The sequence below is a fragment of the Acanthopagrus latus genome, chromosome 3 (genome assembly GCF_904848185.1).
Source record: "Acanthopagrus latus isolate v.2019 chromosome 3, fAcaLat1.1, whole genome shotgun sequence".
NCBI classification, from domain to species: Eukaryota; Metazoa; Chordata; class Actinopteri; order Spariformes; family Sparidae; genus Acanthopagrus; species Acanthopagrus latus.
In genome coordinates, this window is record NC_051041.1 from 18,320,592 (window position 1) to 18,344,980 (window position 24,389).

General features: G+C 44.0%; 2 protein-coding genes across 2 annotated transcripts; one reads left to right on the top strand and one right to left on the bottom strand.

Annotated features, from left to right (window-relative positions):
* Positions 1-227: 227 nt before the first annotated feature.
* On the bottom strand, positions 228-18,454 carry smap2 (small ArfGAP2). Its single transcript, XM_037091966.1, has 10 exons — positions 18,166-18,454; positions 17,507-17,874; positions 6,305-6,438; positions 5,419-5,583; positions 5,196-5,255; positions 4,885-4,942; positions 4,609-4,766; positions 4,212-4,392; positions 3,470-3,981; positions 228-3,387 (listed from the first exon to the last, which is right to left on the bottom strand). Exons 2-10 carry the CDS (start codon positions 17,610-17,612, stop codon positions 3,262-3,264), a joined length of 1,500 nt encoding a protein of 499 aa, XP_036947861.1. The 5' UTR covers positions 17,613-17,874; positions 18,166-18,454; the 3' UTR covers positions 228-3,261.
* A 130-nt stretch (positions 18,455-18,584) lies between these two features.
* On the top strand, positions 18,585-23,593 carry trappc3 (trafficking protein particle complex 3). The gene is made up of 5 exons (XM_037092162.1): positions 18,585-18,766; positions 20,185-20,282; positions 21,418-21,517; positions 22,550-22,732; positions 22,890-23,593. Exons 1-5 carry the CDS (start codon positions 18,725-18,727, stop codon positions 23,007-23,009), a joined length of 543 nt encoding a protein of 180 aa, XP_036948057.1. The 5' UTR covers positions 18,585-18,724; the 3' UTR covers positions 23,010-23,593.
* The last annotated feature ends 796 nt before the right edge of the window (positions 23,594-24,389 follow it).

Genomic DNA, 24,389 nt, shown 5'->3' on the forward strand with positions numbered 1-24,389 from the left:
TTTTTTTTCTGTGAAAAGTAATTGTTGGTATGCATGGCTGTATGTAGAATCAATGTTTGCCTAAAAAAATTAAAGAAAATGAATTACTGCATATAAATGTAAAATATATCACTGATCCAATCAGTGTTTAGCATTTGAAACATATATTAAATGCAACAAAATGCTGTTTATACACTTTTACTTAAACCATGTCACTACTAAACATGTTTTCAAATCAATACGAGGTGTCAAAATTATTCAAAACATTATTTATTTTGTATGTTTTCACAGAGACAAGTATCGTATGTTACATATATATTCTCAAATTTAAGTGATCGAAAAAAGGGAAAGAACTACTATACAGTACATGTTCATCAATATTGATCCAGAAACATAATATACAGAGATAAATCTGATAAAGAATAAGATACACAACATCTCGATTGACGAGTACATAAAAAGATACATTCCTTCATTTGCTCTTATTTCACAGAAAATATACCAGACCGAAACAAAGGAACAGATCACAAGCAACCTAAAGTTTGAGATAATTACAGATGGAGAAGCTGCACGGGCGAAGCCACCTCGCCGTCAGAACACGGACTGATACCGCTTCCCAGAATCTCCTCACCGCGAGCTGAAGGATCTGCTGTTGCAGGGCAGAGGCGACTCGCTGTCTTACGGTGATATTGCTCCCAGCAGAGAAAGGGACTGCTGCTGTCACGCTGTTGCCTCAGCTGCCACGGAAAGAGCTAAGAGTGAAGGAAATACCTGGAAGGAACAGACTTCAGGTTTCTGAGTCGTGAAGGCTGCTCATTTATTATTGACGGGAATCTTATTAAGCCAGAGTGTCGTCATATAATTCTCTTTCAGCGGCTCCTCTTACATTCTTACCCCTCACATTCGTAACGGCAGAATACAACACAAAGATGATCGGTATGTAGAAACGTAAAGATTATTTACACTAATGGCTTCATGCATTTATAAGAATGGGCATATTCAGAAACACTCTGAGGGAGCTCAGCACAGAGACGGTCTGTGTAGGCGCCTGGTGGGAAGTTGTTGACTCAAAACGTTGAGAGGTGACAGATTGTGGTCGTAAAAACACCTCAGAGTGAGCTGAAAACGCGTCAGCCCGGTCACAGTTTGCTCCTAACTTTGACGGTAACATTTAAAACTTTGTTGAATTGAGCAACTTGTCAAAAAACAAAAACAAAAAAACAAAACATACAGGAAGCACACACGAGGGTACGCTGCTCGACAGAATCAGAGAATATCAAAAAGACAAACGCACCACGGCAACATTCATGTGTGGGTATACTCGCAATGAGTCCAGTACAATCGTGAAACACATTCAGCAGACAGCACATTCATTGATTTATATATATATATGTATGAATATTTTACGTTGGTCTTGGTCAGAGACTGATCGACACGTAGAGAGAAACATTCAGAGACACATTCGGATGTGGTGATAAACGTACAGCACATACAGTCGCAGCTGGACAGAACATTCTCCTCATGCAGTTCAGTGGAAGAATCTGAAACCGATCCGTAACGTAAAGCGTCCTCTCTCCCTCTGTTTCCTCCTCTCTTGTTCACGGACATTCAACGTGGTTTGAGGCCTCTATTGTACAAGGTAGATTAACTTGAGGTGCGTGAGCGTTGACTCAACATTATACATGATGACTTGGCATGCAAGTAGTGACTTTTTAAGTGTCCCACCCTCGCTGAGGAAATAGCACAGTGAACTGATACATCCCGACATTCAATGTGTTAAGAGCATGATGGTATTAGCGAACACACTGTTAGAGGACGGCTGAATCGAAGTTTCTAATAATCACTAGTTACTTGGCTATACAGATGTAACAAAGCATCGGAGTATCTTACAAAAAGCTAGCGTTGATCTTTGGTCTCCCAAAATCCCAGTTCAGGACTTTTGACACTTAAAAAGTTAAGATTAGATATTGGTTTCTAAAAGAAGCCCTCGTTGAATTGAGCAGAAGACATCATAATTAAAGGTTGCTTAGGGTTACTCTAACTTGTGAGACAACAGGAACTTATCAATAGGTAAAGGGATTTCTTAAAGTTTTGATATTCTTGGACAAGCGCTCAGGAAGGGATACATTGGTTTTTGTAAGGTTTTACAGTTTTTTCCTACTAACGCAAATTAATTTCCCGTCTACTTGCAGCTTGAAGGTGTGATGAGTTAAAAAACTCGCCTAGCTACGCTTAAATCCCCTGACAGGAAGGGTTGTTTATCCTTAAAAATATGTCACCTAAACCCTTGAAAACTAGTTGGGAAATCATTCCTCATAGTTGGTTCTTCCCAAATGTGGTTGCGGCTAAAATGAAGCTAACTGCTGCTGCCAGGAATGATTGCTAATGCTGGGTTAAGAGAATAGTCCTATGAACTTTCCTGACAAGCGTTAGATGAGTAGATCGATACCACTCTCATGTCTGCACATATGAGGCCAATGTCAGCAGCTGGTTAGCTTAGCACAGACTGAAAACAGCAGGAAACAGCCTGGCGGGGCAGAGCTGGGACTTCTGGAGGAATAAACACCTGAAGTCACACTGGATTCTGCTCTGATCTGGAACCAGCACCTGCTGTTGCTCTCTAGATAACGGCTAATGTAGTAAAATATTCTGGTTGTTTTGGTGAACAGACGCGATCGATTCCTCGGTCAGACTCGTTTGAGTAACACTGATTAACACAAATGGCCCTGTGGCCCAGTCATGCTAGGTGAAAGTCTGCTTTGCTTCCTGTCTGAACACACCATCAGATTTATAAAAGTGAAATATAATTCCTAACCTTTGCATCTCAATGACTTGATTCTAATCAAGTAAGAAAAACTGTAAAAGTCTCCAGAAACCAAAGTGTTTAAGTCAAGCAGTTAGTTGACACCTACATACAGCAGATGTGCGTGCACACACACACACACACACACACACACACACACACACACACACACACACACATACAGGCTAACTCTGAACCCTGTTGTCTTGGTTATCATACGAAAATGTTCTGAAGGCAAGCATGGAAATATGCAAAACATGGCCATGGATGAGACGAGAAGAGGAAGCATGGGCAGAGAGGAGAGAGAAAGAGAGGTAGTAGTGGTTTCCCAAACCTTAACCTTCTTCACACCTGTCTCCTCCTCCTCCTCCCTTGCATTAGTAAAGGTCTCACAGAGAGTCTAATCCAGATTCCTACAACTCAGTTCCCCTCTCTTTTTGTGGATTATTGGCATTACTTCACGTTTTGGATATTTGAAATCATTTCCAAATGTGTGCTGTCATGTGCGATGAGCTCGGAGCTGTCGCGCCTCCCATGTGTTGATTGCTGTATCCCATCACGCCGTTGGTGTTGTAGAGATTCATGCCGGCCACGTGCTGAGTCATCTGGAAGCCACAAAACAGACATTGTTAGTACTTTCAAAATTCTTACGGTTGAAAACGAATATTTACGCAACCACAAACATACCTGGGTAATGTTCCACTGCAGCTGCTGAGCATGTTGCGCCCCATATACCTGCTGATGAGGTAAACCTCCAACCTGCTGCTGTCCCATAATGCCATTCTGCTGCTGTCCCATTATCCCAGGCTGCTGCTGTCCCATCATGCCCGGCGGCTGCTGTCCCATCATCCCAGGCTGCTGCTGTCCCATGATGCCATTCTGCTGCTGTCCCATCATCCCAGTCTGCTGCTGAACCATCATCCCGCTTTGCTGCTGTCCCATCATGCCCTGGGTCATCCCTGTCAAGTAAGGCGACGCCATAGCACCACTAGGTGGAGCCATGACACCCTGTGCAGCCATTAAACCGTTCTGCTGTCCCATCATGCTGTTCTGTTGAACTCCAATCATGCTGCTTGGTTGCTGTGCCATCATGGCCATCTGTGATGTCATCATGGCGCCTCCCATTCCCCCTGCCTGGGCTAAAGAATGGTATGATCCGTATGGGTGGGTCAGGTATCCCATTTGGTTCATGTACAAGCCTGCGAAACATAATGAAGGACAGGAAGCAGCAGTCTGTAAGCAGTCACTCTTTAAAGAAACTAACTCAACAATTACATTAAGATTCAAAACAACAATATATGACTTTGTGGATTCCTCTAGATGGACGCCAACCCAATGTGTTCGTATTTGACAACCTTTTTTCACGACCGTCTCTCCCAAAACTGCTTTAAAGGTGCAGTATGTAAGAATTGGGTGTTGCAGTTATCACCTTGAGTAGCCATGCTGCTGGCGTGCACTGACGGGGTGGAGGCGTACAGGGAGAGAATCGAGTCCTTGGACAGTTTCTTGACGGTGCCCTCTTCTGCTTTGGGTGCCGGATCGAGGAACAGACTGAGGTTTTCAGGCACAGAGGCAGTCACTCTGCTCTGAGGCAGGGAGCTGGAAACAGGCTAGAGAGGAAGGGCGAAGAGGAGGTATTAAAGCTTATTACGCTAAAGAGACGATAACACAGGATCGACAAAGTGAGTAGATGTCATCCTTTGGGCACAGTTAACGTCTATATCAGCTGCTGAGATATTTCAGTCTGGATCAAAGTGGTAGATTGTCCGAAAGACCAACACCAACACAAGTGCTCTGTGGAGAGCAGACAGTGAGCAGTGTCCTACCGTGGTTTTAGTGGAGGAAGCAGAGGGGGGCGCTGGCAGTGAGCTGAAGAGATCCAGTGCAGAGTGTGCCAGAGCTGGATGAGACACCGCCGGGCTCTCATTACTGTCTGGAACACATCCTCCACCATTAGACACCGCAGGACTTGGAGCAGGGGCATCTAGAGAGGGATTGACGGAGGCATGGTTATTATGATCAACCTTAAACTTGACCTACAATTCACTGTATATTATACAGAGGTGCTGTGCTGTAAACATGTGCAAGTGGGTGTGCAATACCTAATCCAAGCAGGTCTGTAACAGACTGGGAATCTGTCTTCGGGCTGATGTCTTTTTTCTGTCACAAGAGAGAAAGTTGATATAATTAATGCAAGACATCTGCAGATCCAGAATCTTTTTTCTCCACGCGCCCTGTTAGTGAAATGACCTCCCGCTCATGTCACAACAGCAGCGATACTCATCTCGTACGTCATCATGCCTCTCTCTCATCACTGACTGACACCCTCCTCCCTCTTTCTTTAGCTCAAAAGACATCGGCTAAATGTACTAAATCTTTGAGGACAAGTATGAACATGAAAGGATGTTCTCACCAATTTCATCTTCTCAAACACAACCGGTTCCTTGGGTATATTGTCACAGCTCTTCTCTTTCTGCACAGAGAGAACAATCGTTACAGACACTTCAAGTGGACTGACCTTCCTCAAGAGAGACGAGGCCAGAAAGTGTGATTCACTGTCCTGTCAAGATTATTTTCTGTCCGCTGATCCGGTTTGAAGCACAGAGCTTTTGTTCTGTCTGTGTGGGAGGACTCACCCTGAGCATCTGTATGTCAATGACCTTATCCATGTACTTCTTCTTATCATACTTGTCCCTGATGAAGATCTCTGCAGACTGGTCCGTCTCTGGCCTCTGGAAGCACTCGGGTAAGAAAGCCTCGTACAGTCGTTTGGCTTTGGCGTTTCCCATCTCCTGAACACACTGGTGGCAGCAAAGCACAACAAATTATGTCACATTGTTCTAGTAAAGCGAAGACACAACATCCAGGGTGCTTCTCACACTGCATGTGGTGGAGTCCTCATGATAAAACAGTGTGAAATGGTGTTGTGAGGGGAAAGAGAACAAAACAAGATGCTGACAATAGGAAAACGATGACACTGGGAAGCATGATGCTGATGTTCAGACAAGCTGAACTGGATACAGATGAGAACGTGTCTTCTTCCTCTACTACATGTGATACGTCTTTCAGATACAGCTGTCATAAATGTCTAATACAAGGTTTTGTGTTTTAATACTGTTGGTTCAATACAAAGAAACACTTTAACGGTGGCATTTGTACCAATTAAACACTAACAGGCTCCTACTGGTACTTAAACGCAGTGTGAAAGAAAACAAGACCACGGGGAACAGACGAGAAACAACTGGGCATTTTAAAGGAAAGAAGAAATAAATTATACTCATTAAGACACTAAACCTGTTCAGGGCTCTCCGCTGTAACAACTATAACATCTCCTTAGCAGCTTTTCTGTTTGGGCGCCTTGGCTAATTACTGCCATTAGCAAAGGGCAAAAGTGTTTGTTTTTATTGTACTTCATCCGTTACTATTACTACTTCGCTGCAGCCCAGCAGAGTCAAACACTCAGTTTTTATTGTGATACTGAAACACGTATGTGGTGTTTGGTTCTGCGGTGTGACCTCTGACCTGGACCTGCTCCTGCGTCCACTGGTCCAGATTGACGGACTTGACCTTGGAGATGTGGACCCCCAGGTTTCGATGGATGCCGGCGCAGCGGATGCAGATGAAGATGCCCAAATTCCAGGACGCCCATCTCGGACCTGGTGGAGAGAGGAAGACAGCATTTAATATTTTTTTGAGAGCCTGGTAAAGTGAGTAAGGAGGGAGGAAGGAGAGTGAAGGTGGGAATGTAACGGAGAAGGTAGAAAAAAAACTCTGCTTCATTTTGGTCCAATTATAGAGAGACAAGCCTGAAATTCAATTATGAGTTTGAATCCAGCTGGGAACACATCTAATCCTGTGTAAGTCGTACGGTGCCCTGACACATAATGGGATCCAACAGTTAGCCTACATAGCTGAGGCTGAGCGGAGAGAGGGGGGAGTGGATACCTGCAGGGGTGATTACTCATTTGGTCATGAGCCTTCTGTGTGTGGGTTGCGTTGGTTGTCTGAGTGGGCCCATTTGGTCCATCTTTACTGCCATATGTGTCTTAATGGCTGCACTGGAGTGTTCCCCACATGTCTGACTCGTCTACGTGTCATGAACCAGACAACTCTGAGAAGGGGGGCAATAAAAACAACACTCTCAGGCTGTTTCACTGCTGAAATTATGCAACTGTCCTCTTCAGAGAATACAGTTGGCTTCAAAGAGAATACTGGCGCTCCTCTCCCCATCGCTCCCTACATCTCTCTCTCTCTCTCGTCTTGCCCCTCCTCCTCCATCTCTTCCTGCTCCCCCTCCTCCCTCCAGGCTGAAGCACTCTCTGCCTCCGCCTCCACCTCTCCCACTCGTCTCCTTTCTCACAACCCTGCTACAAGTTGGTGTACCGCGGCCTTTACGCCACTAGGTGGAAGAGCAGCTTTCGATTTGGGTTTCTCAGCGGACCCCTCCTGCCAGACAAAGTCACTGTGCTGCGTTAAAGAAAAAGGCCACTCTATGCAAATGAAAAAGGAAGCTGAGTTTCAGAGGGGAAAACATGTAAAACCTTCCTCCTAACTGCAGCAGCAGCGGAAACAGTGTCTGGCTGCTGAGTCAAACAATAGCTTTGTGTCTTGGCTGCATCCTGCTAAAAGGGATTGCAATCATAAGACTGGCTCTGTGTTTTCATGTTTTGTTTGGTTGTCTATGTTTGTGAATGAGAAAATGGAGGAACATACAGAATCACAGAGGGCAAACCAGTCAACACAAACAGAGGGTCAGCAGACACACAGAGCATGTCCATCATCCTGACCGTCTGGCTGCAGCATTAGCTGCTACGCCGGCTAATAATAGTAGAATTACTCTGCAAAGCCTGCTTAACCGCTGTAAAGACTGGCACTGACAGGGAGAAAGACGGAGATTGTCAGTTGTGTTTTGAACTCCCTGCACGCTGGAATTAGTTTGTTCTCCTCATCCTCGTTCTAATGCTCCTCTCTGTCCTGGCCGCCATTTCTTATCTCTGTCATTCACCACCGCTGCCTCCCTCCTCTTCTCCTCTGTCCGTCCATATCTCTCACTCACAGCTATAATTCTCCCTCTCTCTTGCCCTCTCCACCCTTAGTTTCTGGGGGTTTCACCCAACTGCCCAACTGTTGTGTTTGTATTTCTTTGCGTGTTGTGCCGGCTTTATATCTCTCTTTAGCAGCACTAGTGTCCCGGCTTTAGGGATGGAAGTGTTGGACTGTCCGTCCGCTGCTTTGGTCCAAACTGAAATGATGGTGTCCAGAGGGTGAATACTATTTTGATGGTCTGCTGACTTTTCCTTAAGCAACACAATGAGTTTAACATATTTGGTTCTTAGTGAAATATCTCAACAACTACTTGATGCACTGCCATCAATTCTGGTACATGCATATTCCCCCGAGGATGAATTCAAATGTTCCCTTGACTTTTCAGCACGAGTAGGTCAAACTTTTTTTGCAGTGAGATTTATAGACAGTGTATCCTGATGACTTGATCCCTTCACCTCCTCCTACAGAGGCCACAATGAGGCTGGCCTTTGTAATTTTGACTACAATGTCTTAACAACTGCTGAATGGACTGCCATGAAATCTGACACAGACACTCACATAAGTCAGAGCTAAAACTGTTTTTATGGAGTGCTGAGGATGAATTCAGGCATCTCAAAGTCTGAGGAAAGAAACAGCTCAGCAGTCTGGTGGTATGGCGGCAGATTTGCCTGATGTAAGCTGAACAATTAGTGTTTAACAGAACAATTAATGTTTGTCCTGCGACTGAGCTACATCTTGACATTACAAAGTAATGCTGATAACATAAACTTTTACAGATTCACCAAATCTGCCTGATTCGATGAGAACTTTACTAATCCCCAAGGAAATTCTTGTGCAAGAGATTACTACAAAAATGTACAGTGCAATAGAAAAAATGGTAACATGGTTCCAGGTCTAAGCAGTAACAAAGAAGTGGAGTAATATTCATCACAGTCTTCCCAACACAAGGCGGTGGTGCTCATATTTCTGTCCACAGGAGGCACCAGAACCATCAGAAAAATTAAAATTCCTTGGAGCTGCAAAAATTGAACGCTCCCTAAATTTTGGTTTATGATCAGAACTGATGAGCTGTAGATCAGTGGCATCAGGTAGAGCTCAGCTGCTCTCAGCGTTTCATGCTAATTAGCAAATGTTTGCATGCTGACAGCCTGAACTAAGACGCTGAACATGGCAAACATTATACCTGCTACACATCAGCATACAAATATTGTGATTGCGAACATGCTGATACAGCCTCACAGAGCTGCTGGCGTGACTGCAGCCTCCGAGTCTTGCCTCCATACATATTTTTAGGTGTCCATTGGTAAAAGCACAAGTGCAGGTCTCATCACGAGCTGAGGGTTCGTTACTCAAGTGAATCACACCTGCACACGGCACCACAGTTGGTTCCAATCCTGAGTAAGAGCCTGTATGGAGTGTTTCTGTCCAGCAACAATGCACACACCTCCAGGTACTTTGAACAGAGATAGTAGGTAGAGAGTAGGAGGAATAGACGTCTAAAAAAAGGAAGGAAAGACTGAACAAACAATCTGTACAAATCCGAATCCGAAATGCCGGTGTTACAGGGTTTGTATTGCAGCGTCCACTTCTCCGCTGTTGAGCAAGAGCAGCTCTCTCTTCTCCTTTTGTAATCAGAGAACAAATACCAACGCTGTCTTTGAGGTATAATTAAGTATTAACTGGATTTGACTAATAAATGTGTCCTAACTTTTTATAGGGCAAAGTACCCAAATGTAGAGGGTTTGCGTGCACGACCAGTGAATCACCCTGGCACAAGAAAACTGTTTGTGGTTGTGGTTGTCATACATGCAGCTTGAAGCACATCAGGGGAGGAGAAGGCAGAGCCGGGATCGGGCCAAACACAGAGACAAACAAGAGGCGGGTTTATAGTCATCAAATGGTGGACTTTAGCTGTTTGATGACCTGCTGGGATGTGCAGGGGGTATGACGAGCGGCGAGCGCAAACACTGATCTATAATGAACCTCCATGTCACTCACCCACATACACACTTATCGGCATTACAACGCTTGCGAGGACCTTTACAAGCTACTTTCATTTAGTAATCCCTCGCTGTGAATGTTTATCTCTCCAGCTCGCTCCAGACTCTGATACTTCCCATCAATAAAATGCTGCAATCAAAGGGCTGCGACAGTGTATGTGCAGGGTTATTCACAGAACTATTACTACATGTATAAGTTACTGAACTGAACGTCAGTACCTCATGATCACAGTGTAACTCTGTCAAATAGACTTAGAGACTTAATGTTCCCAAAGATGAATTACACCAACACATTTCAGATCAGTGGCTTGCTGGAAGGTAACCATAAACTGGGAAGAATTTCTTTAATTTATCAAACTTATGAGGATATGAATCATCTTAAATATGGAATTAAAAGAATAGAGACCACTAAATTATTTGGATGGAGGGAGAACAGCATTAAAGACACCTGGAGAAAAAGCAGAACACGACTAGGTTTTTAGCAAGAAGAGATTTAGATTTAGATTTAATTGTTAACAGAAGTCAAAGACTGCTGGCAAACTGTCGCACATCTGACAAAACAAGTGATTCAAACACGTCCAACAGCTCGACTGCTCAAACTAAACAACAGAATTACGCTTCATACTTCCACACACATAATATTAACATCGACATTTCCCAGATGTGCTTCTCAGACAAGGTAAAACACCAGTGAACATGTCACATGGGGTCGGTATAATGATTGTCGTAATTAATCCAATATAATCTACGCAAAGTAAAGATATTGATCCATATCATCAATTTTAAAATACAGCTTTTGAAATTCCCAGGAGAGGTCTGTCACCTTCATCCAAGCGCAACACCTTACGCAACATTAAAACAGTGTTAGCACCAGGCAGGTAAAAATAATGATAATAAATAAAGCATTCAAGATAATGAGCATATTGACTGCCCTCTCGGGGATAAATCAGCAGTGTGGGAATAGTTTGAAAACACCTGAAAACAGGTCAACTGCTAAGTAGCTAACTAGCTGCTCTGTTTGAACAGTGCTGGGCTGAAACTCACCCGAGGTGTTCTGCTGGGAGACGCAGTGAATAAACACTGAGTGAATAAAAGTATCAATAATACATGTAATATGTTCAGCTGTGTGTAGAGGAAATGTCTGCTGGCTGCTTGGTGAATTATGCAATGATGCCATGAGCTGAAGCTAATAACGATGACTAGCAAAAAGCAATTGATTCGTTTCTACCGAGTTTCAAGTCAAATGGGTATTTTATCGCCATTCAAAGAATAAATCTAGAAACGTTTTATGATGAAACCTCTGATTTACAGCCTTAATGGCACACACACACACACACACACACACACACACACACACACACACACTAACGCTGACACACACGTGAACGAGCAGGTGCGTATGGCTCATTAGCCTACATCCCACAAGGATAAATGCTGCTCTGCGTGCACCCAGTTAATCCCACAGAGCCTCAGTCACCAGTGGATCCTCCGACCTCCGAGCCACCACACGAACACACACTCACGTACACACACACACACACACACACACACACACACACACACACACACACACACACTTCCATCCCATCCTCCGGCCTCTCAAGAATCCAAAGCGATCCAGAACCCCTCAGGCCACCCAGTGACCCAGTCCCAGTCGGAGCTAAACAGATGGACTCCTATTGATAATTTACTAATGCACACCCACCATCTGTGTGTCAACGAGTGTGTGTCACGACTGTGCTCCTGCAGGTGAGTCACCGAGGTTGAATGAGTTAGACATCAAAAAGATGAGCGAGACACTCCATCACTGCGAGCTTTAGGCTCCTCTCAAAACACACGTTTGGCTTTTACGCGTCATTTGATCCTGATGTTACTGTTTGTACCCCTTCAAGCCAATATGAGTATTATTCCTGTCCTGCTGCAGAGAACTATGTAATCTTCTTATAGAGAATAATAAGAATGTAATTCAAGACATGGGAGATAAACTGATGCCACCTACAACACAAACACTACCCACAATTCTGCATTTAAATTCCTCCTCAAGCCCTATTTTTCACTTGAAAGCGACGGCTGCTGACACAAACGGGGGGGGGCAACATAACAGTAACAACATAATAGCCTTGAAATACCTGCCGCCTCTGTGAATGTGAATTGTTTGAACTGTGTGGTAATTTCTCAAGATGTTGTCACATTTTTGTGCAAGCTATTCTTAGTATTTTGTTGTCTTGGTGTACAGCGACAAGGCAATTTCAAGGTAAACTAGAAACAGCAGAGTGTGTTTTTTGCATCATGCACAGTTGTACAAGTTAGAGGATGGAAATATGACTCTACCAGGCACAATATCAAATGACACGACCTTAAAGCAATATGATCATAATCATTCTGATGGTGCAGTGACTTCGATGAGTCGGCAGGACCACTGTTGTACGTTACACGGCAGTACAACACACACAACACCAACTGTCAGTGATTTTGGTGAAACTGGATAAAGTTTTACGGTGAAAGTTATCTCTGCTAGCTGATGTATGCTCAACTTTGTTTCCTAAGTAAAAACGTGTGTTAAGTGTCTCTGTTCAGTGTAATTGGTATTAAATTTGAACGTGGACCATGTGAGACTATGTTGTTGTGTTTTCCCAGCTGATAGGGGCAGTTTAAGTTTATCTTCAGGCTTATTTTTGCATTAACACATTTTGGCAAGAGTACACATAAATAATTCAGTGTGTTCAAACTCCTATAGATTAATGCCAGAAGCACTTACAGAGCTCCTAACAGCTTATGAAAAGAATTCAACTTATATACCAAGAACCTGAAACCATGTCTGTGCTTCAAATGGTTCAAATAAATAAACAAACATACATTTTAATGACTAACAGCAGGTTAAAATGACTTTCTTATACGTCAGCAGAGTGATTGAATTGTGAATTTACTTCCTGAACTGCAGCTGCTGTGCGATCAATGAAGGATTATCTCTCTATAGAGGGGCTCTGGATCACCTGATGCAGCTAACAGGGACCCAGCTACTTATTATCATGAGCAGGTAAATCAGGCCATGGCCGTGTATAAACAGTCATATATTGCAGACTCTACTGCTGTGCTGCCCTCCCATTGGTACTGTGGGACTCTGAACTCTACGCCAACAGCCAATCACCCTCCTTATTTCATTGGAAATCCCTGCTGGCTTCTGATTGGATGAGATTAAGGGGTCTGGGGGGAGGGGAAGTGGGTGGTGGTGGTGGTGGAGGAGGAGGGATAAGGCATGGTATCGCCAGGTGATACAGTATCTCCACGGCAACCATGGCTTGGTGTGTGCGTAAACACAAGAACAATGGAGACAATAAAGGAAGGAGGCTTTTATGCAAACTCACACACACACACACACACACACACACACACACACACACACACACACACACACACACACACACACACACAGCCCCTTGAGACTGAGGCCAGAGGTAGAAGTGTTGACTACATTATGCACCTGCCTCGCCCCTCTCTTCCCCATCTCTTCATTATTTCCTGGCAGCAGTGAGGAGTTACAGCAGAAGTGTCACACTGTGAGGAAGTCACAAATAAACAAATAATACAGCACGTCATGTGGTACAGAGAGAAAGAGAGACAGGAAGTTGGGCAGCACAGGCAGTAAAACAAGAGCAAGAGATATGGTTTCAGTGCTGCGGTACCTGTACAGTAAGCAGAGAGAGGAAAGGCCTGATAGCACCGCTGACGTGTTTGTGTGTTTTTTAACCTCGCTGGTGTTTTTTAACGCACTTGGCTCCACACATCTCGCCACTTCCTCTGCAATCACTCAGAAGGAGGCAGGTGAGAAACGCACTGTAATCTCTGTCAAAGCAAACAAGATTAAACCAAACCTCGTCGTGCAGCCATATGGTCAAACTCCTGACTCGACAGAAGGAAGGGGGAGGGGCCAAAAGTGTTTAAGGTGTGCACGTGTGCGTTTTAGTGAGAGTGTGCGCTTGTCATGTAATACGCACAAATGTAACACTTGAGAGTTCAAAGAAAATGTGCTAATCAGGTAGGAGGTAAAACACGTAGCTCTTCCAACAGCGTTGGATGAGTTATTAGCACCGTCACAGAGAGAAAGGTGGGACTGTGATGTTACTTATATATGTTATTATCAGATTAGATTAGATTATGGTCAAAAATGTGCCTTGTGAGGTCACAGTGACCTTGACCTTTAACCTCTGAACACCAAAATCAAATTGGTGCATCCTTGAGTCCTTGAGTGGAATTTGTGCCAGATTGGAACAAATTCCCTTCAGGCGCTTCTGAGATGTCACATTCACAGGCATGGGACGGACAGACGGACAACCAGAAAACAAACTAGCCTCCGGCCGCGTCTGTCGAGGATACATGAAAATATCTTTCATAAAGATTAAACTCACAGCTTCAGCATCCCTGCTGTGTGTGTACGTGTGTGTGTACGTGTGTGTGTGGTTGCTATTTTCTCTCCTACACCTTCTGTAATCTTATCTGCCGTCTAATTAGATCAGTCGGCTGCACAGCAAAGTCACGCCAATCAAAAAAAAGAGAGCATTGCACGGGCATGTTGATGACCACGTGTTTGAGAATGTGAGAAAAATAAAAACAGATCAAAATGAACTTCTCCTCTCCACGTGTCCACCGCTTCACAAATACAAAGATGCCTTGTCATTTATTTTCTGTGCTTTCCTGTCTAAGAACAGTCACGTCGTCAGCTGCACCAAGAGTCTGATCACAGTCTGCCTTTTTAAAACTGACTTCTGAACAGTCACAAGTGTCTTTGCCTGGAGTCAGACAATATCTGTAGCTCTATTTATGTCTTATTAAAAAGAACATCCACAGGCCATAAGCAGCGAGACAAAACCTTGTATTGATAAACTCAGTGTTCATGGTGTCCCGGTGACGTCAACTGAACCTCGACCGAGTTCTCTACGAATCTGTCTGGGGAATTATAACCTGAAGCGCCACATGGTTTATTACATGGTTTGTTACATGGCACCCTCTGAGAAGTCGTCCATGGAAACTACTTTTAAAAGGTGCGAGCACTTTGGCAGGAGAAAGGATTAACCATCTGGATATCGTGGCCCATTTTAGGCTAACTTCAACCCATCACAGACACAAACCGCGTTACGCAGCCAGAAGAAGAGCGGAAACACGTCTTCCATCAAGAAAAGCTTGTGCTGTTTGCTGCTATATGTCCAATTAGGAATACACTCCAGTTCTGATATAACTGATGCTTTAGCAGCATCCATGCTAACCTGTCTGGGAGATTTCAGTGCTCTCCAGATAATGCGTAGTGGGTTTGCCTTGGCTGCTCAGGTTACTAACACGGTTTGAAATGAACTCTATGGCCCATCATATATTGTGACACATGCATTTTTTCTTCAACTAAAATTTTTTTCCATGGTCTTTAACTGAAGGTGTTGACGGTCGCTTCCTCTCTCAGCAGCTTTTTGAGCCGCTTCGTCTTTCACATGAGACATCTGTGATGTCAGCATCAGCACCGCAGATCGTTTTTACCTGATTTTGGCAGCTACCTGAAATAGATACAGAGACGCCGACTCAGTAGAGGAACGGGTAAAAGAAGCAGGCAGAGAGACTAAAAGAGAACACTTGGCTCGTGACGTCTCAAAACGAACTGGAGGTCAAAAGAACGCGTCTGTTTGCCTGCAGCAGCCCTCCGAACGTTCCCATCTGCACCAAACGCTAGAAATGTTTCCCCTCTGGTGTACAAATCCAGAGAAAAGCCACCATAACTCAATGATTTCTACGGTTTCATCCCCTCTTGTCATGAAGCAGAAAGAGTATTCACAGCCACAGATTAACGCATTCTAATGTACGGCACCACTCAGATATGTGCTGTGTACACTTCCCCATTTGTCTTCTTGTTTGTCTGTCTCTGTGTCTGACAGGGAAGCAAACACAGATCTGAACTTGAACGCAGCACCACAGTGTACATCTCACTCCCTTATGTATGGGAAGCTGCCTACTCATGCCATTCATCAAGTTTTCATAAGGAAACCCCCGGCCTGCAGTGATTTATGTCCATTCAGAGCCTTCACTTGAGGATTTATGACAGAGCTGAGAGCAGTGACACTCGGCTGCCATGTTGAGGCATTTCTCGGACAAGGTGTGGAGAGGTCGCGCTCATCCATTACGACACCAGCAGTGCTGCGAATTACATCAGAGCCAGTTTGAAGTCGTAACACAGGAAATTACACTATGTATCAGTATCAAATAAGCTCAAACTGAAGCAGGGTATCAGGGTTTCCTATAAAAGCCCACATAACTTGCAAGAAAAAATAAATCAGAAAAAAGAATGAGATGACTTTCTAATAAACATGTTGACTGTCGAGTGAGACAAAATAGCATCTTACTGACATTTTGCAGTTCTGTGTTTCCATGTGTGCAAGTGTTTTGGTAACACTTGATTTCAGAGGTTTAGACATTTCATGGCAAGTACGTGTTAATGAGCACGCAAAGAATGTGTTAATAAAGATCTGCAAGAGAATCTAGTTGGAAGTTAAGCGGCAACAAATCCCTCAAATTTAGATGCCTGCTTAAGGGAATTGGTCAGAAACTAGTTGTAAATTAAAACGGCATGATCAGCAGATCTAAAGCAAAAACTAGTCGGAAGTTTCCTGAAAATGTTTTAATGAACTTACCAGCAATTTATACCAGCTATGCATGATTGTTAAATAATGTTTGGGTGGTTTTCAATACATTTTGAGGATATTATTGATCACCGCCTGCTTAACATGACACTTGCGGACCTGTACAAAGATGTGTCTGCAGTGTTTTCCAGTGACTGATGTTATCAACTTATTTAGAGTTTAAACAGACAGAAATGCTGCAGATTGTTGATTCACTCTCCAACTCGCCGTATTTGCGACCAAAACAGCAGTGTTTACACACCAGCGTGGCAAAACGGGTTCAGTAAATAGCTGGTGGCACAGTTCAAGGCCCTCGCTGCAGCTACAAACACACAACACCGAGTCAGTGCAGCGCTGTGCAGAAGGATAACCAGGAAAATGACTAAAACATGAGGGACAGCGTGACGTCAGGAGCCATTCCTCAGCTCACTGCAACTATTACTCTCTCAGCAGCCTCTGTATGGATGGTGACAGGCTGATGACATGTGCCTGGCTATAATGACATTAAATATTGTGGTGCCCTCGTGTGAAGAGCCTCTGTGTTCCCAACAGCACCTCTCTCACAGGAACAGTCTGTTCAGGGCCACTCAAAGTCAATACATGTGTCTGTATCTCTGTCTGTGGTGTCCATGCTGGGGTTCATGCAGCCTCAGGTGTCTTTATCACATCAGCTGGAGTCAATCTCACTGATGAGCTCATCCTGCAATAAAGCTGCTCGATTCTAATTATGAACAAAAACCTTCTTGGATGGAACAATCTGTCCTGCATTGAAGCTACCTGGAGGTGATTACAGATCCTCCCCTCCTTCCTGTTAGATCCTGGCGTGATGAAGCAGCATGCCACGCTCCAGCCTCCAGAGGATGTGGCCCCCCGTGTTCTTGCACCATAGTACAACGTAATTGGTCGAGGGGGTGATGAATGCAATGCCGCATTTTCCAGCGTAGTAAATGAGGAAGGACGGGTCGATTCATACACCGACCATCACCCTCATCATCATCATCGGGATCAAGACAAACACCTACCTTTGGATTCGCAGTCCGCGCAGAATTTATTCTCCTCCAGCGCCAGCAGAGAGTTGAGGACAGTCTGGTATCTGTCAACGTCTTTCACAGATTTTCCCGTCATCATCGCACCGGTCCTCCTCCTCCACAGCCCCTGTGCGGTCCGTGCCGGCTGTAGTCTGCTCGCCTCTTATTCCACCAAACCGAAGCAGTGTGTGTGTGTGTGTGTGTGTGTGTGTGTGAGAGAGAGAGAGAGAGTGTGTGTGTGCAGCGCTCCCTCTTCCTCTTCCTCCTCCTCGGTGTTAAAGCAGCAGAGCGAGTTTTTTTTGTGTGTTTTGTTTCACAGAGATGGGATGATTGTCTCTCAGCCAACCAGCAGCGCGCGGGTTCTGTTCGAGATGAAGAGACGCACGAGCATGTGATCGCTGTGATTTCAAAATGTGATGTGATGGCGACTTTACATCTGTAACCTATCAGTGACTGGTACTGAGTGATTCCCCCCCCCCTCTCTCTCTCCCACACACACACACTCTCTCTCTCTCACACACACACACACACACACACACACACACACACACACACACACACACACACACAAAATAAACAATAACAATAAATCCACTTCTGAAAGCCAATCATAAACATTTTTAAACTGCATTCAATCTCAGGTAGTTTCTTACCTTATTATCGATATCTTAACTATCGATACTGCCATCCTGTGGTCGATCAGGAGAAGTTCTTGAGGACTGGGTCTCACTCTGGTCTTCTGTTCTCCTCCGGGACACCAGAGGGCGATAAAACAACCTGACCAATGAAAACAGACGAAGAAAGGCTGCTGGAACAGCTGACCGAGGAGCTGCGTCAAGCTACAAAAGAGTCACCGACGCACAACCGGAAATCAGACGATTTTATCTTCAAATGAAAGTGTATACGTTGTTTATCCAGCAAGAAGAAAACGTATATACAAGACGACTATAGCAACAATAGTCTTTTTTTATGTACAGGTTTGTTTGATCAAATCAACTCTTCCCTTAAATCGCTGTATTACTCAAATTATTTTCCAATTATGCTCTTACTCTAAAGTACGACCGGAAGTCAGCGCTTTGATCCGGCTAGCTTGACGTTAGTGGAAGTGTATGGCTAGACTGCTGATTACGGAAATAACTGCTTAGCCAGAATCAAATAAATAAAGGATTAATATCGACTCACCACCTGTGTAAGCCCGTAACACTGTCCACTATGTCCCGGCAATCCAACCGAACAACAGACAGCAAGAAGATGGTAGGCGACTCTCGCAGGATTAACATTAGCCAAACCTATCTAGCATAGCTAGCAGAATGCTAACCGTGGCTAGCAAAATAGCTAACCTGACAACCGTAACGCTGCGTCTGCGAACACAGCGGGCTACTCGTCAACCTTTTATATTTTGTTAGACAGGTTATAATAGATACACGAAAAGTATTGAACAGTCGAATACGCATTTTAGTAATTGTTTAATGTTACTGACTTTAACAGGAAGTGTAGCTAGTTCGTTGTAGCACGCAAGCTAAACAGTTAGCTAGCCTCTGCAGCTAACACGGCCCCCTCTGAGCCCCTTCACTATAAAGATAAACTTCTGAATGAAATTCCTAACATGCGTGACAGTCATTGCTGTAATGCATCGTCACCCGGGCAGATAAATCAAAAATAATTCAACATAGTTACTGAGCTGAACTGAGTTGCACTGTCTGCCAGTTTTCTCTAAAAATAATGTAAACATTTAAGTTAAAAAAAATCAGTCAGTGACTACAATCTGGCATGCAAAGGGTCTGTAATCATATTTAGTATTGATCAGTTTTAGTAGCTCCACTACCTGGTTAGCATTACAATTTCCAGCTGCAAGTGAAGCCCCAAACCTTCTCTGCAAATACATAAAGATTTTACACATTACATTTTTTACTATAAAGTAGTTTTTACTCAATAAAACCTTTATTCTGTGCTAGTCACTGTTTCAGCAGCGGGAGCTGTCCTGAGTGTGACCTGTAAGACTTCCTGCTGCAGGAAGTAGCCCGGTGTCTGTTTACACTCCTCTCTGAACACTGAATAATTATCTGATGGATGGCAAGCTAACGTCATATATAATTATCTGTCTATGATAAACTTAAGGGTGTTTTATAAGCTTAACAGTGGTTGTGATCATTGTCACACCAAACCACCAGGGTCTGCTGACTACTATTCACGTTATCAATATACAGTATCTTTTATTAAACATATGAAGAAATCCTAGAGATTGGTCTTAGACATTTTTCTGTCTGTCTGTGTTAAAGCTTTCTAACCTCTGAAATCTCTACAACAGATGTACATTTGTGTAATTTAAAGACTATCCTAATGAACAGTTTTCCACACTAAAGATAAAATGTGTGACAAAATGGCGGCATAGTGAAGTACTGTACTGCTGCAGAGATTCCCTGGACAGCAACTCTTGCCCTCCATGTGTGATAGCAGTGAAAACAGGAAATTGTGATGCAAAAAATCAGTTTCCCACCAATATTAAATCATATCACAGTCCCAGCATCTGTTAAGATGATCACAATATGATTGTTTTGTACCATATCATGAAGCCCATAGTTGCCACACTCTGTCATCATCATTTTCCGATTCCCATTTCTTCCTGAGCATCACAAACACAATAATACCTCTGTTATTTCTCTCTCTTGCAGAACTCTGAGCTGTTCACTCTGACTTACGGGGCGCTGGTCACCCAGCTCTGTAAAGACTACGAGAATGACGAGGAAGTGAACAAACAACTGGACAAGATGTGAGTATCTTCATGTGCTGTCATCAGGCCAGCTGTAGTTTACAGGGACTCGTCTGCTGGTGTGGAACAAACAAGAAAAATGCTGTCAGTGATTTAAGCACACAAAGCACACCATGTTTTCTTCCTGTTTCTTAATTCTAACTGTGATCATTTCATACATCATGAGTTGTAAAAATATGATGGAATTTGTTGCTGGCACAGTTTGAAAGAGCCATGTTTCAAGATCACATTATACAGCATCAGATAAAACCTAAAAATATCCAGCAAAGTACCATACAGCACTGAACATGCTCTACATAGGTGTTAAACTGTTATCACACAAAGTAACCCCACTTTTGTGCATTAGATATGCACATGTTGAGGACAGAAACTGATTTGTTTTGCTTCAACATGTTAAAGTTTATCTTTTGTTGGTTCAGCTGAGGAAAGAGAAGTGATTTCTTTCTGTCCTCTTCGATGTCTTTCTTTAACTCACACCTTCACACTGCTCTGACACATTCTGTGGCCGTCACCTGCACACCGACCAGAGCAGAGGGATGACATAACCAGGTTTTTATTTCTCTCACTTGTGTGTCAGAGGTTCCCCTCTGCTCTTGTAATTTCACAGAACCTGTCGGGCCTTTGAAGAAGAGATGTGTTTTCATGAAAGAGAGAAGAAGTCTCTGGAAGGCCACGCTGGATACCGTTCCCCCACAAAATGAGATTAAGAAAAAAAAATGGATGGGTCTCTAACTTGAAAAATTCAAAACATCCTGTCATGCTGACAGGTCTTTGGACTGGATGTACTCTGCTTTTCTGGTTGTGCAGCAACCCTAAGCTCTCTCCGAGCTAAGTCGTGACGAGGCTCGGCTTACCTGGCCTTAGAAGGCAGTGAGTCTGCGCTGCCCACTCCGTTAGTCGCCAGCCAACCGGTCAGAGGCACACCATGTTAGGATCGGGATGCACCGGTTGGCTTCAGAACAAGTTGACTTGACCTTCTAATCAGACTTACAACCACTTGCCAAGTGTATGACCCAAAAATGTTGAAACCGACTTCTATCTCTTTGCTATCATTCTCTCCTGAATGTTTTTTCCCCTCAACAGTAATCAGGAATAATGACGTTGTTTCTCTTTCTCCTCTGTCTCTGTTTTGTAGGGGTTATAACATCGGAGTGCGTCTCATCGAGGACTTCCTGGCTCGCTCCAGTATCGGCAGGTGTCAGGATTTCCGAGAAACAGCCGATGTCATTGCTAAGGTAATTGGAAGGTTCCGGGCCAATCAGAGCGTGACCGTGGACTTCTTCCAAGATGGAGGGAGGGAGAAGGAGAAGGAGGGTTGACAGAAAAAAAAGATCATAGATCAAACATCCAAACAATTGATGGGGGAAGAGGGGGATGATGTTGGGAGCGGTAGGGGAAAACTGTTGATTGTGTCTGAGTAGATTAAAATCCTTCTAGACCTCGAGGCCAAGATGACGTTCCTCTTAGCTTCGTGTGATGGAAGCCTAGATAATCAAAAAGCGAGGGCTCAGTTACATGTGGTATGTAATGTAATCGCTTTCCTCTGCAAGGTGATCATCGTATTACTGCTGTGGAGTTTCAACATATCCTTGTCTTGTTTTGCAGAACTCAGACAAGGCAAACAGTGACTGCTCCCCGCAGGCCCGACTGTGTTTAGCACTCCAGCTGTTCTCTCAAGGTGTTACCGATGCGTTGTTAGTGGAGTCGTTCCACAGATGTAACCTCACACTAGCTTAGGGAACGGGCTCTTGGTCATGAAGAGGAGGGTCATGTCTGTAAATGGAGGACCACTAAGGGACAGTGGTTTGGAAGGTGCAATGATAGCCGGGCCTGAGGATATAAGGTGTCCTACAGTGAACTCAGAAACTGAAACTCAGTCGTTCTGGAATAGTTCATTGTTGAGTTTAGGCTCCATTACGGTGTCTGATTCTAAAAGAAATAATAAAATCTGCCCAGAATCAGGGACTATTTTTATCAGTGTGACTGCAGTTTCTTTAGCGTGAATTAACTCAACAGTAGAGCGACTGGACAGAGCTTACTGCTGGTTGTCCTTCTGATGGTTTGTGCACTATGTGCCTTCAGCTGGTACATGTTTACTTCAAGATACAAGTTTTCAAGACAGCGTTGGTATGATGTGATGAGTTTGTTTGTAGTCAACACCTACAACACGTCTGAGAAATTGTTACAAACATGAGATTTGTTTTTAGAATCCTGTGGTCATAATGTTGCTTTAAGTAACGTTCCATCAACGTTGTGGTCGTTGTCAGGTTGCGTTTAAGATGTACCTGGGAGTCACTCCCAGCGTGACCAACTGGAGCCCAGCAGGAGATGAGTTCTCCCTCATCCTTGAGAACAACCCACTGGTGGACTTCGTGGAGCTGCCGGACAACCACAGCACACTCATCTACTCCAACCTGCTGTGTGGGGTCCTCAGAGGAGCCCTGGAGATGGTCAGTCAGCTGATGGAAAGAAAATGAATTGCTGTTTTGATTGATTTTGATGGACTTTTGGTTGGAGAAAAGATGCAGTTTAAAGACTCTACAGATTAATGGAACAATCTCAGTTTGAACACAGAAACATGAAGTGTTTGTTGTGTGTCTGCTTTAGGTCCAGATGGCTGTGGATGTGAGATTTGTTCAGGACACGCTGAGAGGGGACAACGTAACGGAAATCCGCATGAAGTTCATCAAGAGGATCGAGGAGAACCTCCCGGCAGGAGACGAGTGATGGAAAGACAGCTTCCCTCATCCTGTTGTCTCATTCAGGGAGGACTGAGTCACGAATGGAACAACACCGTCACACACAGACTGAAAGGACGAATGATCTCAGAACATCGAGATGAGCAGCTTATCTCGACAGTCTGAAGGACGTTACTTTGCAACCTCAGTTTCTGGTTTCTTCATCTACCGTGTTTTCCTTTTCTGTATGATTGGGGAAGAATGCTTGGAATAAGAAGTGACTGTTGAGTCTCCCAGAGGAAAGAAAGACTGTACACTATTGAAACACAACTTGATAACATGGCTCTGTTGAGAAGAAGAGGTTGCTTCTGACCATTTATCTGTTGCCATCCCTCATGAAAAGCCCCTTTTTATTATCTGTTATCTAAATAGTAGAATGATGTCTTTTCATTTTGCCATGTGTGAACTTTTTGTTTGGTCTAAGGCTGGAAAACCTTACATCATAGCGTTTGTCTTGTTTTTTTTTTTTTGTTTTTTTTTTAAAGGAAATCACACTCTATATCGCTGCCAATTATCTGGCATGTTAATTTATGTGGATGGATATGTCAAATAAACGCGGCATATTTAATATGATGCTTGTCGCATGTGTTTTGTGTGAGTGGAGACACTCTATAACAGGCCTGTTGGGCAACCTGGAACAGCTTTAACTAGTCACACACACACACACACACACACACACACACACACACACACACACACACACACACACTCTGTGTCCTCTGTCCCACCTTGTCAGTTCTGCTCCAGTGTACTGTGGGAGCGTTATTCCTTTGGAGTACCGCAGCCGCTCTACAAGGCAAACAACAACAGACCTAATGCCTCTCTTATGTTTGTTCAGGGTACATGGAAGTAATCTGTGTGCTTGTGGTTGTGTGTGTGTATGTGTGTGTGTGTGTGTGTGCGCGCGCACGCGCTCGTAGAACAGGACTCACCAGTGCTCGGTTGTGGCTGTTCACACCTGTGAATGGCTTTACATCACCCAGAGGTAACGAACAGAACTTCTCATTTAGAGCCGCTACACACCTCATCAATAACTAAAAACACAGGCGCTCATTCACAACACACACACACACACACACACACACACACACACACAAATACAAATCCTCCCTGGTCTTGCAAAAGCAAGAATCTGGTCTGGATACCATGAGAGCATTAGCCATGTTTTTCTTATTCTCGGTCTTTTTTGTTTCATTGTGTAACAGAACAATAACATTAGTACTGAACTCATGAGTCTGCTGAAAGCTCTCAGAGGATGAGATTGTAAGATAGGGATTTCCTTTTTAGAAAAATCTGTCAGCTATTAGACTCCTGGAAACCTTCAGGCTCCACACATCCTATTTTATAGCTGCTATTACACAAACCCATT